Source organism: Oncorhynchus masou, chromosome 15, assembly GCF_036934945.1.
Source record: "Oncorhynchus masou masou isolate Uvic2021 chromosome 15, UVic_Omas_1.1, whole genome shotgun sequence".
NCBI classification, from domain to species: Eukaryota; Metazoa; Chordata; class Actinopteri; order Salmoniformes; family Salmonidae; genus Oncorhynchus; species Oncorhynchus masou.
The window spans coordinates 10,285,379-10,298,077 of record NC_088226.1 but is presented as its reverse complement, the minus strand read 5'-3'; the positions used below and the strand labels follow the sequence as shown (position 1 = coordinate 10,298,077).

At 44.9% G+C, this 12,699-nt stretch overlaps 1 protein-coding gene across 3 annotated transcripts in view; it reads left to right on the top strand.

The window, feature by feature from the left end:
- LOC135555575 (protein TANC2-like) overlaps positions 1 to 12,699 on the top strand; it is a 138,780-nt gene that overhangs the window by 85,336 nt on the left and 40,745 nt on the right. For all 3 annotated transcript variants that reach the window (XM_064988131.1, XM_064988129.1, XM_064988130.1), the window contains one exon: positions 7,014 to 7,196. In XM_064988131.1, the coding sequence (XP_064844203.1) occupies positions 7,014 to 7,196 (183 nt within the window). The remainder of the gene's footprint in view (positions 1 to 7,013; positions 7,197 to 12,699) is intronic.

The window sequence follows — 12,699 nt, the reverse complement described above, 5'->3', positions numbered from 1 at the left end:
ATTGAGGAAACCATATTATGACACTGCCTGATGCCATCGTCTACACCTCTGCCATTAGCTTTAGCCTGCTGCTAACAGATGCCTTCGATTTAAACTGAATGTCTGGTTACTTCCCTCTGTGTATTTTTAGGAACAGGTCAAGTCCTTGGGAGAACCTCTGAGCCCTATTATAACCTTGTTGTTTTCATTGAAGTGGGATAAACAGTGCTCTGCTAGCAAAGCCTAGCTTGTAGCAGACGCCACTAGATGAACTTTAGCATGCTTTGTTTGGAGAGTGAGAGAGAGCCCAGTGGCGCACTTGATGAGAGACAGACGAACAGAGAGGAGGAACAAAACAGAACCGATAGAAAACAGGAGTGGAGGAGTGGTGGCTCACAGCCCAGAGTTTTGTCTTGTCTCCTCCTCTATTTTCTCCTCCTCTCGCTGGCTAACCCACTCCCTCATGCTCTCGCTCACACACAGCCCAGAAACACGCACGCACACACCCAGCCCTCCCCTTGACCAGCCAGAAAGCTGAATTATTCAACAAGCAAGACTACGCCCAAGCATTGCTTCTTTCTCCACACACACACACACACACACACACACACACACACACACACACACCTTAACTAGCATCCCTTAGCACGTCACACGTTACAACTGGAAGTGCATGTTTATAATGTCTGCTAGGCTGTACAAGGCTTTAACATCTGGAACCATGTGGAACACTTAGCTCCTCACATGCTCCAAACAAGCAGGCCAATATTCCCCACAGCAAAGAGAAAACAGCAGAGGATTGGAATTGTATGTTTAGGTATGGTACCTCAGGTCTTGTTTCCCCCATGTATAATTCTATGTGGAGAAAAATAATTTGTAGTAACAAAATAAGCCTGGCAAGTAAGGTTATAGTACGGTACCTCTAATACAATGATTAAAGATGGCGTAGCTAACCCTGGGCTAGGAAAAATTCCAGGCCCTATTGGTGAAGTCTGGTCTGTTGTCTCTGTGTCCCACTCAGAGGGACTGCAAACAAGACTGCTAAATAGCTAATCAAATGACTACCTGCATTGGCCCTTTTTGGCACAAACTCTCTTGCACTGACTCTATGGACACGCACTCACACGTACAGTACTTACACTAACACCCCAACACACACACCACAACACACTACATACTGTTTGCCCACACACACACAACACGCGCACACATGCATGCTGACGCCGCACACGCTTTCACACTCACCACATACGCTGCTGCTACTGTTTTCTCTATCCTGTTGCCTCATCACTTTACCACCACCTATATGTACAGTACATAGCTACCTCAATTACCTCGTACCCCTGCATATCAACTCAGTACTGGTTCTCCCTGTATATAGCCATGTTACTTTTACTCCTTTTTATTGTTCGTTAGTCAATGTCTATTTATTCCTCCTATATTTTTTAATCTTCAACTTTGCATTGTTGGAAAAGGACCCGTAAGTAAGCATTTTACTGTTAGTCTACACCTGTTGTTTACGAAGCATGTGAAAAAGTATTAGATTGATTTGGAACTGGAGGAACACAGCTGGTCACCTTCAGCTCAGAGTAGACCAAGGTCAGAGCAGACATTTGTCTTCATCAGGGGTCTCTGGCCCTGTTCAAATAGGTATAGGTTCACTCCTAATGTGCATATTGGATACATTAAGTGTAAACCTCTACTTCTGAGTACAACTCATCAGTCCACATAATTAGAATAGATTGTCTTGCATACTTTTGCTATGACTAGTACATGCATTTATTACAAGTTCTAAGTCATTTTAATTGACAGGTCTGATTGACTACTTTCAGACACAATGTACACATACGTAGGGTATGGTTACTGCCGGTATTGGACATTTCTTAGAGGAATTCATGCAAATGTTGAGTTCACCTATTTCAAATAGAGACTTCCTGCAGTTTACTAGTATCACATTTACAGTTATTGAATCCCATCCGTCTTGTAAATACGTCATACATAAGGCTTCCACAGAGCCCAGAGCCCCTTTATTGCCTAATTAAGAGTGTGAGTGAACACCCCGTCAGTGTAAAGTGTCTGCTTCGTGGATGTCAGAGCCGCTCTCTTATTGATCCATGTGGTGTGTCTCACCAGACAAATTGGAGAGAACTAGAGAATGTCTCTGAATATTAAGCTAGCCTAAATGATGTGAAGAGGCACCGGGCATGTTGAATTATTCGAAGTGCCAGAAAGTAACCAAAGATAACCCACTATACGTGTGTAAATAAACTACTAGGTGCCAGCTGAAAAATAGTGTTACCAAACAATTATTTCTGCCACAGCCCAGTCTTAAGCTTGCAACCCAGTGTAATTGTTTGGGATCCACCATGTGGGAAAGGCTGCCATAGGGTAGTGCTCCCAGGCACGTCGGTTGATTATAGGCAACAGCCTTTAGGGAAGGCTACATGACAACACAGGATGGAACATGTGTTCCCATGACACAAGCAGCTGTCGTAACCGCCCCCTCTTCGCCGTGTGTGTGACTATGGAGAGTTGCGTCATGTACATGGCTTAATGCCAGAGCACCGTATGGTGCTCCACTTTCTGCCAATAGCTCTCTGTGGTCCTACTGTTGACTATGGTGTTAGCATGCTATCATTAGCATGCCGTGGTGTAATACTATGATGTTAGCATGATAGCCCCCCCCCCAAATCATCCCAGCTGGTGTTGGGGGGGTTGTTCCCATGAAATGGGACTTTGGGCAGTGCCACACAGAGCAGATTTAGGCCATGCTTTTGGCTTAGTCCCCAAGCTGCTGGGTTTTGCGTGGGGGGGGTAATGTACTAGAACAATTGCTTTTCAACATGCTGGACCTGATATAATCAAGCCTACAGAAGAAATTTGTATGGAACTTTTCCAGTCAACCCATATTGTAGAGGTAATTAGCCTAAATAATTTATTTAACTTGTCCATAGACGACAGGGAAATATTTGTTAAACTGAGGTTTAGGTTAAAAAAAATTATAGGATCAACATTTCTTTATTTTCTTCATCTTTACTTTTTCCCTTGTTCTCTTTCCCTGTCCTCTGCCTCACAATACTGCTCTCCCCCTGCTATGGTAATAGAGCAAAGAGAGGGAGGAAGATAAAGAGAGAGGGAGAGAATGGTGTGGGATGATGCTGTAACCCCTGTCCTGCGCTCCATTTCAGACTCAAGGACACTAGGCAGATCAGTACTCAGATTTAGTGGAGTGATTTTTTTCATTAAGTGAGCAGTCGCTTTACACACTGTACATAAATTGAGATCTCTGCCGCTCTCTATCACTAACTTATTCCCCCATCCTGTGGAGTCATTGTTTTCAGGGTATTGTGTGTGCGCGCACATGTTTTCCTACATTTTCAGGACCGCAATGTCCTAACACTTCACCTTAATGTCTTGAAAAGTCAGGTCCTGAATTTGTTCAAATGCTATGCTAAGCTTACAGGTTAGGTTTTGGGCTTAGGTTTAGGGTTAGGGGTTTTGAGATTCATGTTAGGGTTAAGTTAGGGAAAATAATATGACGCCAAAATGTCCTTACATTTCACCGAAGTGTGTGTGTGTGTGTGGAAAACAGTGCATTATGGGCCTTGGTAGTCCTCCTCATGCTATTACATGGAGGTCAGCTAGGCCTAATTCTAATACATACATTCATCTGACAAAACCAATACTAAAAGAGGAAATGTGTGGCAATGCTTAGGCTACACAGCACAAACAGGCAACCAAATGATCAAATGCATGAACAAACACTCACAAACTAGCCTCCTTTCCCCTGCTTTCAACTGCTCACTCTTTGCTGTCCTTTGCCTCGTTTTTTTGACTGCTTCCGAACTGTGACCAATGTTCAGTACAGTACGTATTTTGTCAGGGTGACTGAATGTCCTTTCCACTGTCACATTTATAAAATTCACTGAAAGTAAATGTTTCCCCATAATCACTTATTTAGTTAGGATCAGATAAAACAACCTCAAATCTTACCCCTAACCATTAGGGACATTATAATATAGCTGATCCTGGACCATTTGTTAGGGGGAAAGCTCTCCTGCCACACCACTCTAGAGTCTCTTTGATCTCGCTGAGGGGACAGAAAACACCTCCGTCACAGCTAGTGTTTTATCACACTGTCATACCGCAAATCCGATTTCCCCTGACATGCTTTGCCGTTTGTGTGGTGGGTTTTTGATCAAAGCAACGTATGAATTCCTTCACAAAGTCGGTTGCGGTTCCGCTCCGGTGACACTTTTTACCTCCTTCCCTCGTGGCAGTTCTCACTGGTGATTAGTCTGCTCCCTCCGCGCTCTCCCAGGCTTAGAGCTGCCTGCCTGGGACTCTGAAGTCATTTAGTGACGGGGTGCATTTCCTATCATGTCTCGGCATTCATCCATTCGGGTGGTTAAGGTTCTTCTTCCACATTGTGTGAGATGCTCCAGAAGGCATTTCCATGTGGAGCCAAAGGGTGTGACATTTTACCTCCGCAGTAAAGTTAGAGAGTGATTATATTAATTGCGGACATGGGCATATGGTGAAAATTGTGGTCTCCATCTCCCCCATCTCTTTCTATGTCTCTCTCACTTCAGTCACTCACTCTCACACAGAGACACACACACACCACATGACCCTCCCTCCCTCTTGTTTAACTGGCCATCCGTCCGCTCGGTCCATCTGTTGTTTGGAGGCCGAGCTGTTCAGTAGACGAGTTAAACACAACAGGCCAGCTTCCTGTCTGACACCATCTGATGCACGTGTGTGTGTGTGTGCATGTGGTCCCTGTTACTTTACCTTCCCATGCAGATGTACTGAAGAGATCTACAGTAGTAGCAGCCTTAAATACCAGAACATGATGGCCACAACTCCCTCTCCTCTCCTCTGCTCTTCCACTCCTCCCTTCCTTTCCATCTACTGTTTCATAACCGGAGGAGTGCAACCGGAGCTCAAACAATAAGACAGTTCTCGCTCTCTCCCTCTTTCTTTCTTTCTCTCTCTCTCGCTCTCTGTCAGGGTCGTAACCCTCCCCTGTTCACTGTGCATTCGAGACACATGGCTCACTTTGCTCATAATCTACAGTATGATCTCAAAGAAAACAACTTGTGGAGCTCATCGTTGTATCTCTGTGATGGTGTGGTCTATTGTATCAATTCATCTGGTGGTTATGTAGTGCTGTCAACATGGACATTCAGCATGGTGTAGTGTACATACAGTCATCGCCCATATCTGTGGATGTCTCCATACCTTTAACTCCATCACCCTAGAGAGACAGTCATTGCTGTTACATACCGGTAAGATACACTTGGCTCCCATAAGGTTAAAGCTATGCTCTTTATTACACTTTTGCAGCACTGCAAATTCCCCTGGCTGGCAGATTACCTTTCATGACATTGAAGGGCGCAGCGGCATTATCCCTATCTTATTCCCCCTCCTCTGCCTCAGGCCTCGGGCACAGGGACTGATATACTGTCTCTGAGGGGCCAGAGGGCTAGGTGGGGACACGTAACGGGAGGCCTGTTGTGCTTAAATATACTGCTGTAATATCTCGTTACAGCAGCACAGTAATAACATTATCAGTTTAATTGGCTGTGAATTGAAATGCCCAGAAAGGCATTTCACCCCCTTAACACCACCCCTACCCCCTTTCTCTCAGCCCCACTCACCATACCCACTCCTCCTAGTGATGTAGAAGCAGTTGGATTAGAGTTGGCCAATAGGCACAGATCCAGCCATAGATTGAGAAGGTGAATGGCATTAAGGCTGCTGGGAAGGGAGTGGCAGGTTGCTGATGCTGTATGCAGGATGACTCATACAAAGTCTGAAAAGACATCTAGCACAGTCGAACACAGACACACGGGTGAACACACACTTAGTCACATCATACACAATTAAAACATCAACAGACGCAAATTGCTAAAACATAATCCATAATCCACTGCTGTTCCTCTGTGTAGAATTGTCTGTGACAGCCTGTTTTCACCTTGCGACCCACCTTCCCCTCTCCCTGTCTTCTAATACATGTTCATTAGTGTGGCCTTGTGCTGTGTTACATGGGTTGCCAGTGACACACTGATGCTGGTGTCATCAGCCAGTGTCCCTGTCTGAGGTGCCTGTCACCTGACATGGTGGCACTCAGGTGCTTCTTGACTGAGGAGTACTGTGAGTACGTTAGGGAAAGGGGAATACCTAGTCAGTTGCGCATCTGAATGCATTCAACCGAAATGTGTGCTCCGCATTTAACCCAACCCCTCTTAATCAGAGTTGTGCGGGGGGAGCTGCCGTAATCCACGTCCACGTCATCGGTGCCCGGGGAGTATTTGTTGTTGGGGGGTTAACTGCCTTGCACAAGGGCAGAACAGCAGATTTTTCCACCTTGCTGGCTCGGGGATTCGAACCAGCAACCTTTCCACTAGGCTACCTGCTCTTGCCAGGGGAAACGTTTAGTGTGCTGTAGAAAGAAGGAGCGGGAGGATAGAGTAATGCCACATTCAGTCTTTGCCTTTATTCTTGATCAATTGGATACATTTTTATTGATCATCAGTTTCTCTTATATTTGGATATCTGGCACAGTCAGAGCTATTGAATGTTCCAGCTGACATTTTCATTCCACATTTTCTGACATTCCAGCATCCCTAGTGGCTGTGCTATTCTACCCTATCCTAATTAGCCTGCTGTTTCACTACCAGACAACAGGCAGGTGCTTGTCTGAGAGAAACAAAATGGACCCATCCTTTAACACTAGGATGACAGTTGCAGAGGTTTACCAGCTTGTACGGTGAGACTGCAGCCTCAACCATGTCTAAAACTGGAGGTGTCGACACAGTCGGAGATGATACTGAGTGTGCTGTTAATGAAATGTGTCAGCGAGCGATGTGTGTGTGTCTGCACTATATTGTGAGTGGTGATAATGTAATATGTCAATGTGTTGGTTTTAGGTCTCTTGTGAACAGTAGTTGATTTCAAATGACAAATTCTGTCTGTGTGTGGGAATGTAGTATAAATGACTATATGACACCTCTGTCTCTCCTTCCTAGGTGGCAGCTCCACAGAGGGTGACGGGCTATTTGAGGGCGATTACGGGGGGCCTCCTCTCCCGGTGACCGAGGGCATGCAGCACATCCGTATCATGGAGGGCGTGTCACGCTCGCTGCCCTCCTCCCCCCTACTCTCCCACCAGGCCCTCAACATGAGACTGCAGCCCACCAAGAGGCTCCCAGGTAGTTACTCAACCACTGGTCCGAGTTCAGTTTTGGTCTGTAGACTCACGAGGGGAGGTTTGGCATAAACAAACTTCCTGCTGTCCTTAGTTCAGTACTACTGCATGGACAAAGCGAGAAGTATCAAGGAGCCTTGTTTTGTGCCTGCTGCATGTATTTTTGGTATTGAAGGTGAAAAGATGGTTGCTTAACGCTGACGACATCTCCCACTTGATTCTAACTCCATTTGAACTGTTTTCAGGGTCTCAGGAGTCAGACATGTCACAATAAACTGAATTCCATTTCTGGCCAGTTCATCCTATTCAAATAGCACACTGTGGCTCCCGGCCCCTTTGAAGATGAACCAATTAGATTCACAGAGGGCTGCTCTGCTTATATCACAACACTTTCATATTATCTGAGAATTGTCCCCACAATACAGTACGACGCCTGTCCTCATAAGGCTGGTTTTACCTCCCTGCTGACTCCTCATTATGGTCCTGAGATAAGGCCCAATGGGTGAACGAGGACCTGTCACCCCCTCGCTGAGCACCCCACTGCTTTACCATTCCACTGGGGTAAACTCATACCCCCCACCCACCAGCATGGTTAATGCCAGGGTGTTTGCGATAGGGGAGCGGCTGTGTGTAATTCCGAGGACGAGAGATAGGACTGTATGAGAAAATGAAGTGTGTGTGTGCGAGAGAGAGAGATTGGAATGGCATGTCATGTGAATGTGTGAGGTGAGAGTATTTGTCTATGCAGGGTGCATCGTAATATGACTGAAAGGTGGGAAAGTGTGTGACAAAGAGACTGGCATATTGGGTCCTTGAAAAGCACTATAAAAGTACCTATTAAAGTAATAATTATTATTATTATAGCTATGTGTTGGTTTTTCATGTGCAGGTATTTCAAGTGAGGGATTTCCATGAGAAGCTCTTGTTAGTTCTTGTTTTCCTCAGTATTATTCATCTCCATGCAATGCCATAGTTAAGAGGCTTTCAAGAAGCCTAAAAGTTATCCATGTCAAATCCTCCATCCTTCTCACAAATAAGCATTCAACATAATGGGGGTGGAGTAGGCACATCTCCCTTTTAGCCCCCATAACCCTAAATCACTTACCCCACCCCTGGTTAGTTCAGGGTGCATTGTGGGAAACGCATAATGTTACATCTCGGCGGGAAGCTGTGGCTGTTAGAGGCTGGTAAGCCGACTGTGACATCGCTCCTCGACACTGTCTGGCCCAGATAACATAACAAGGCGTGTCTCTGAAATCTGACCCATAGATGGTAACAGGCCACCATTTCACAAGCTGGCCATCAAAAAAGGCGAGGACCACAACAGGCTTGTGAAGATGAAAGGCTCTAATTGGATAGTTATTTTCAATACAGCTTCTCCACCAAGATATGGAGCTCACAGTGTAGTTCTCTGTTCAGGCCACCAGGGTGTACTAGTCTGAGTTTTCACTTTTTTCTTTATCACTCTCCCTTTTCCCTCTTCCATCCATCCTCAGAGAGGGTGAGACAGCCAGTGGATCATTATGTGGTGGGAATGTTGCAAGCACTCTTAATTGTCCACCTTATGAAGTGATTGGTCAGGGTGTTTCACCATGCTCATAGAGGTCACTAACAAATGTGCGAGAGTGTTACAGAAGGGTGTGACGTGTATTTGGAGGAAGGGGAGCAGGACACAGATTTGAATATTAATATACAGGATATATGTCTATAATTTCAACATTCTCTCTCTCTAGCTCTCTATCTTTCTCTCCCCCTGTTCCGCTTCCTCTGAATCTACCAGGTATTGGCAGGCACCCAACATCTCAATTTTTTCCTGACCCCTTTGCAAGACTCATTGTTCCACTCCAAACTGTTGTTTCTGTTGGGCTTTCCCCCATAAACACGCTCCCTCTTTACAATGACTTGTTTTCAATTATGTTTTGTAAATGTCATGGGGGCTCCCGAGTGGCGCAGCAGTCTAAGGCACTGCATCTCAGTGCTAGAGGTGTAACTACAGACCCTGGTTCGATTCCAGACTGTATCACAAGTCAGAGTCCCATTGGGCGGTGCACAATTGACCCAGCGTCATCCGGGTTAGGGTTTGGCCGGGGTAAGCCGTTATTGTAAATAAGAATTTGTTCTTAACTGATTTGTCTAGTTAAATAAAAAAATAATTCTGTGATATTGTGTGTTGCTTGTAGCCTTTTCCCACTCGTCTGCTCGTGTGAGTGTGTGTGTGAAATGGTAGCTGCCTGAATCATAACTGATACTGTTTTAGGATTGTTATGGCTTGGAAGGCTTTCTCTGCTGACTAATGTATATTTGATTGTTTAATAAACATACAGTATGTGACCTGATTGCTCAGTCACAGATATCATTCATTTCATCTGGTATTTATTTGTTCAAGCCGTTTTGTTGTACATATACTATCCTGTATCTATAGGGATTGTTGACGTTTGGAATGTTTTGAAATGGTCTTGTTAGGCTAAACTGAGGACAATGATCCTATGTGCCCTAGCCTTTGTTAGGGGTTTCATTTTGCCTTGTTTTCAAGGTCTGTTTATCTGTCTATGGCTTTCTGTGTTTGACAAACATAGTCATATTCTCAAAGCGCATTATCTCAAACTACCTCCCATGCGTCCATATCAAATCTAGCTTTATTCTCTCATGCGTGTCCAATATGCTCTGGTGGACTTAAGATAATATCATCTCTTAATGTCTTTGTCCTGGGTCAGGCCTGTTAGGGAGGGAAATTAAACAGTGATTACTGATTTAGGTTTTAAGTGGAGCAGCTCTCACTGGACACCAGCAGGCAGCTGAGATGGATGGATCCTGATAGCCAATTGGATTTCCTATCCGTCTCACACTGAAATGTTTTCGAGGCATTATTCCCGCATTTTTCATCTTGGAAACAAAAAGGGTTTGGCTATATGGCGTGCTCAGACACGCTAATGATGGCAATCAATGGGAAAGATGCCTCCTGCCAGGGACTGAATATTGGCTTTTGACTTCTTAGCCCCTGAAGTTGACCCCAATGATTGAATTAAAGGCTTTGTCTGTGGTTCTGTTTTGACACAGAGATGCACACAGAGGAGAAAGAATCGAGATAGAACAGCATTGTTTTGACAAAAAAAAACATTTTTTTTCTTACCTCCCTTCCATGAATTATCTTATAACCACTCACCTGACATGACTGGAATCAGTGAAAACCAAGCTGAAGCTCATTTTTACTTCATGTTTGATTACTTCAAGCTAGAGAAGAAGGATGGATGCACAGAGGATGTATCTAAAAGAGCTCAAGAGAGAGAAATGAGAGCACAAAGAAAGACATGTAGCGAGTGTGAGGTACAGAGATAGTGGGTGGAGAGAGATGAGGAGACAGGGAGAACTACTCTCCCGGACACAATTAGTGGAGCGGCCGGGTTAGCTAATCCAACAGTGTCTGAACGGAATAAGGGCTGGAGATTTCAATTATGAGCCTGGCAGCCAGTCAATAGGCATGCGGCGCAGACCGCTTGAGTGCTTTCGCTGTTGGTGGCAGTCAGTCACTATGGTGTCGCCGTGTAGCCTAGCCATTCTACTCACCTGGAAGCTGCCAGACCACACCCAACACAGGCCTGGGTGCCTGGAGCGCGGCAGTGTTTCCCCTTAGTCTAATTTAGGTGGGGCGAGCCTCCGCATGTAGCTATGCTGTTGTCCCCATTTTCCTGTTGCCCATCCACCTAAGGAAAAATGGTATTGGGATTTTGCCTTGAATGTTCTCGACTCAGTGGTGCTCTATTAGGAATAATCCCTAAAGGTAAACTATTGCTATGAGACTGATTATGTGCTTGAGGAAAGTGAATGACGAGAGAGACTGAGAAAAGAGGGGTGTCATGTTCCCCTGGTAACCACATTAGTCTTTCTAGTTAACCATCTTTGCCCGGCTCTCTCTTCCCACCTTCCTTCCTGTGCCTGCCATTGGCTATAGCTTTCAGCATTGTTTACTCTCTAATTGTTGTCCTTTAATCTTCTGCCTCCCACATTGTTACTGTGACAACAGAGGTTCAACGCACGCTTCTTTTGCTGGATTTAGACATCCAGTTCCGTCAAAGTATTCATACCCCTTTTTCCACATGTTGTTGTGTTACAGCTTGAATAAAACATGTATTACGTTGAGACTGTCACTGGCCTACTCACAATACCCAATAATGTCAAAGTGGAATGATGTTTTTAGAAATGTTTTTAAAAATTCATCAACAATGTCAAACTGAAATGTCTAGAATCTAAGTATTTAACCCCTTTGTTATGGCGCAGTCATTAAGGGTGCTGTACTGCAGCGCCAGCTGTGCCACCAGAGAGTCTGGGTTTGCGCCCAGGCTCTGACGTAACCGGCCGCGACTGGGAGGTCCGTGGGGCGATGCACAATTGGCCTAGCGTCGTCCGGGTTAGGGAGGGTTTGGCCGGTAGGGATATCCTTGTCTCATCGCACACCAGCAACTCCTGTGGCGGGCAGCGCGCGCTAACCAAGGTAGCCAGGTGCACGGTGTTTCCTCCGACACATTGGTGCGGCTGGCTTCCGTGTTGGATGCGCGCTGTGTTAAGAAGCAGTGCGGCTAGGTTGGGTTGTGTTTCGGAGGACGCATGACTTTCAACCTTCGTCTCTCCTGAGCCCGTATGGGAGTTGTAGCGATGAGACAAGATAGAAGCTAATAAACAATTGGATACCACGAAATTGGGGAGAAAAAGGGGTAAAATGTAAAAAAAACAAGAACAAATTCTTATTTTCAATGACGGCCTAGGGGGCAGAACGACAGATTTGTACCTTGTCAGCTCGGGGATATGAACTTGCAACCTTTCGCTTACTAGTCCAATGCTCTAACCACTACCCTGCCGTCCCACATCACTGAGTAGCACTCATATTTTCAAGCATGGTGGAGGCTGCATCATGTTATGGGCATGCTTGTCATGCTTGTCAAACTTGGGAGTTTTTTATGATAAAAATAAACAGAATAGAACTAATTATAGGCATAATCCTAGAGGAAAACCTTGCTCAGTCTGCTTTCCAACAGGCTGGGAGACAAATTCACCTTTTCAGCAGGACTATAACCTAAACCACCAAGGCCAAAAAAACACTGGAGTTGCTTACCAAGATGACATTGAATGTTCCTGAGTGGCCTAGTTACAGTTTTGACTTGAAATCGGCTTGAAAATGGCTATCCAGAAATGATCAACAACCAACTTGACTGAGCTTGAAGCTTTAAAAGAATCATGCAAATATTATACAATCCAGGTGTGCAAAGCTCTTAGAGACTTCACAGCTGTAATCACCGCCAAGGTGTTTTGACTGGGGTGTATATACACTGCTCAAAAAAATAAAGGGAACACTAAAATAACACATCCTAGATCTGAATGAATGAAATATTCTTATTAAATACTTTTTTCTTTACATAGTTGAATGTGCTGACAACAAAATCACACAAAAATTATCAATGGAAATCAAATTTATCAACCCATGGAGGTCTGGATTTGGAGTCACACTCAAACTT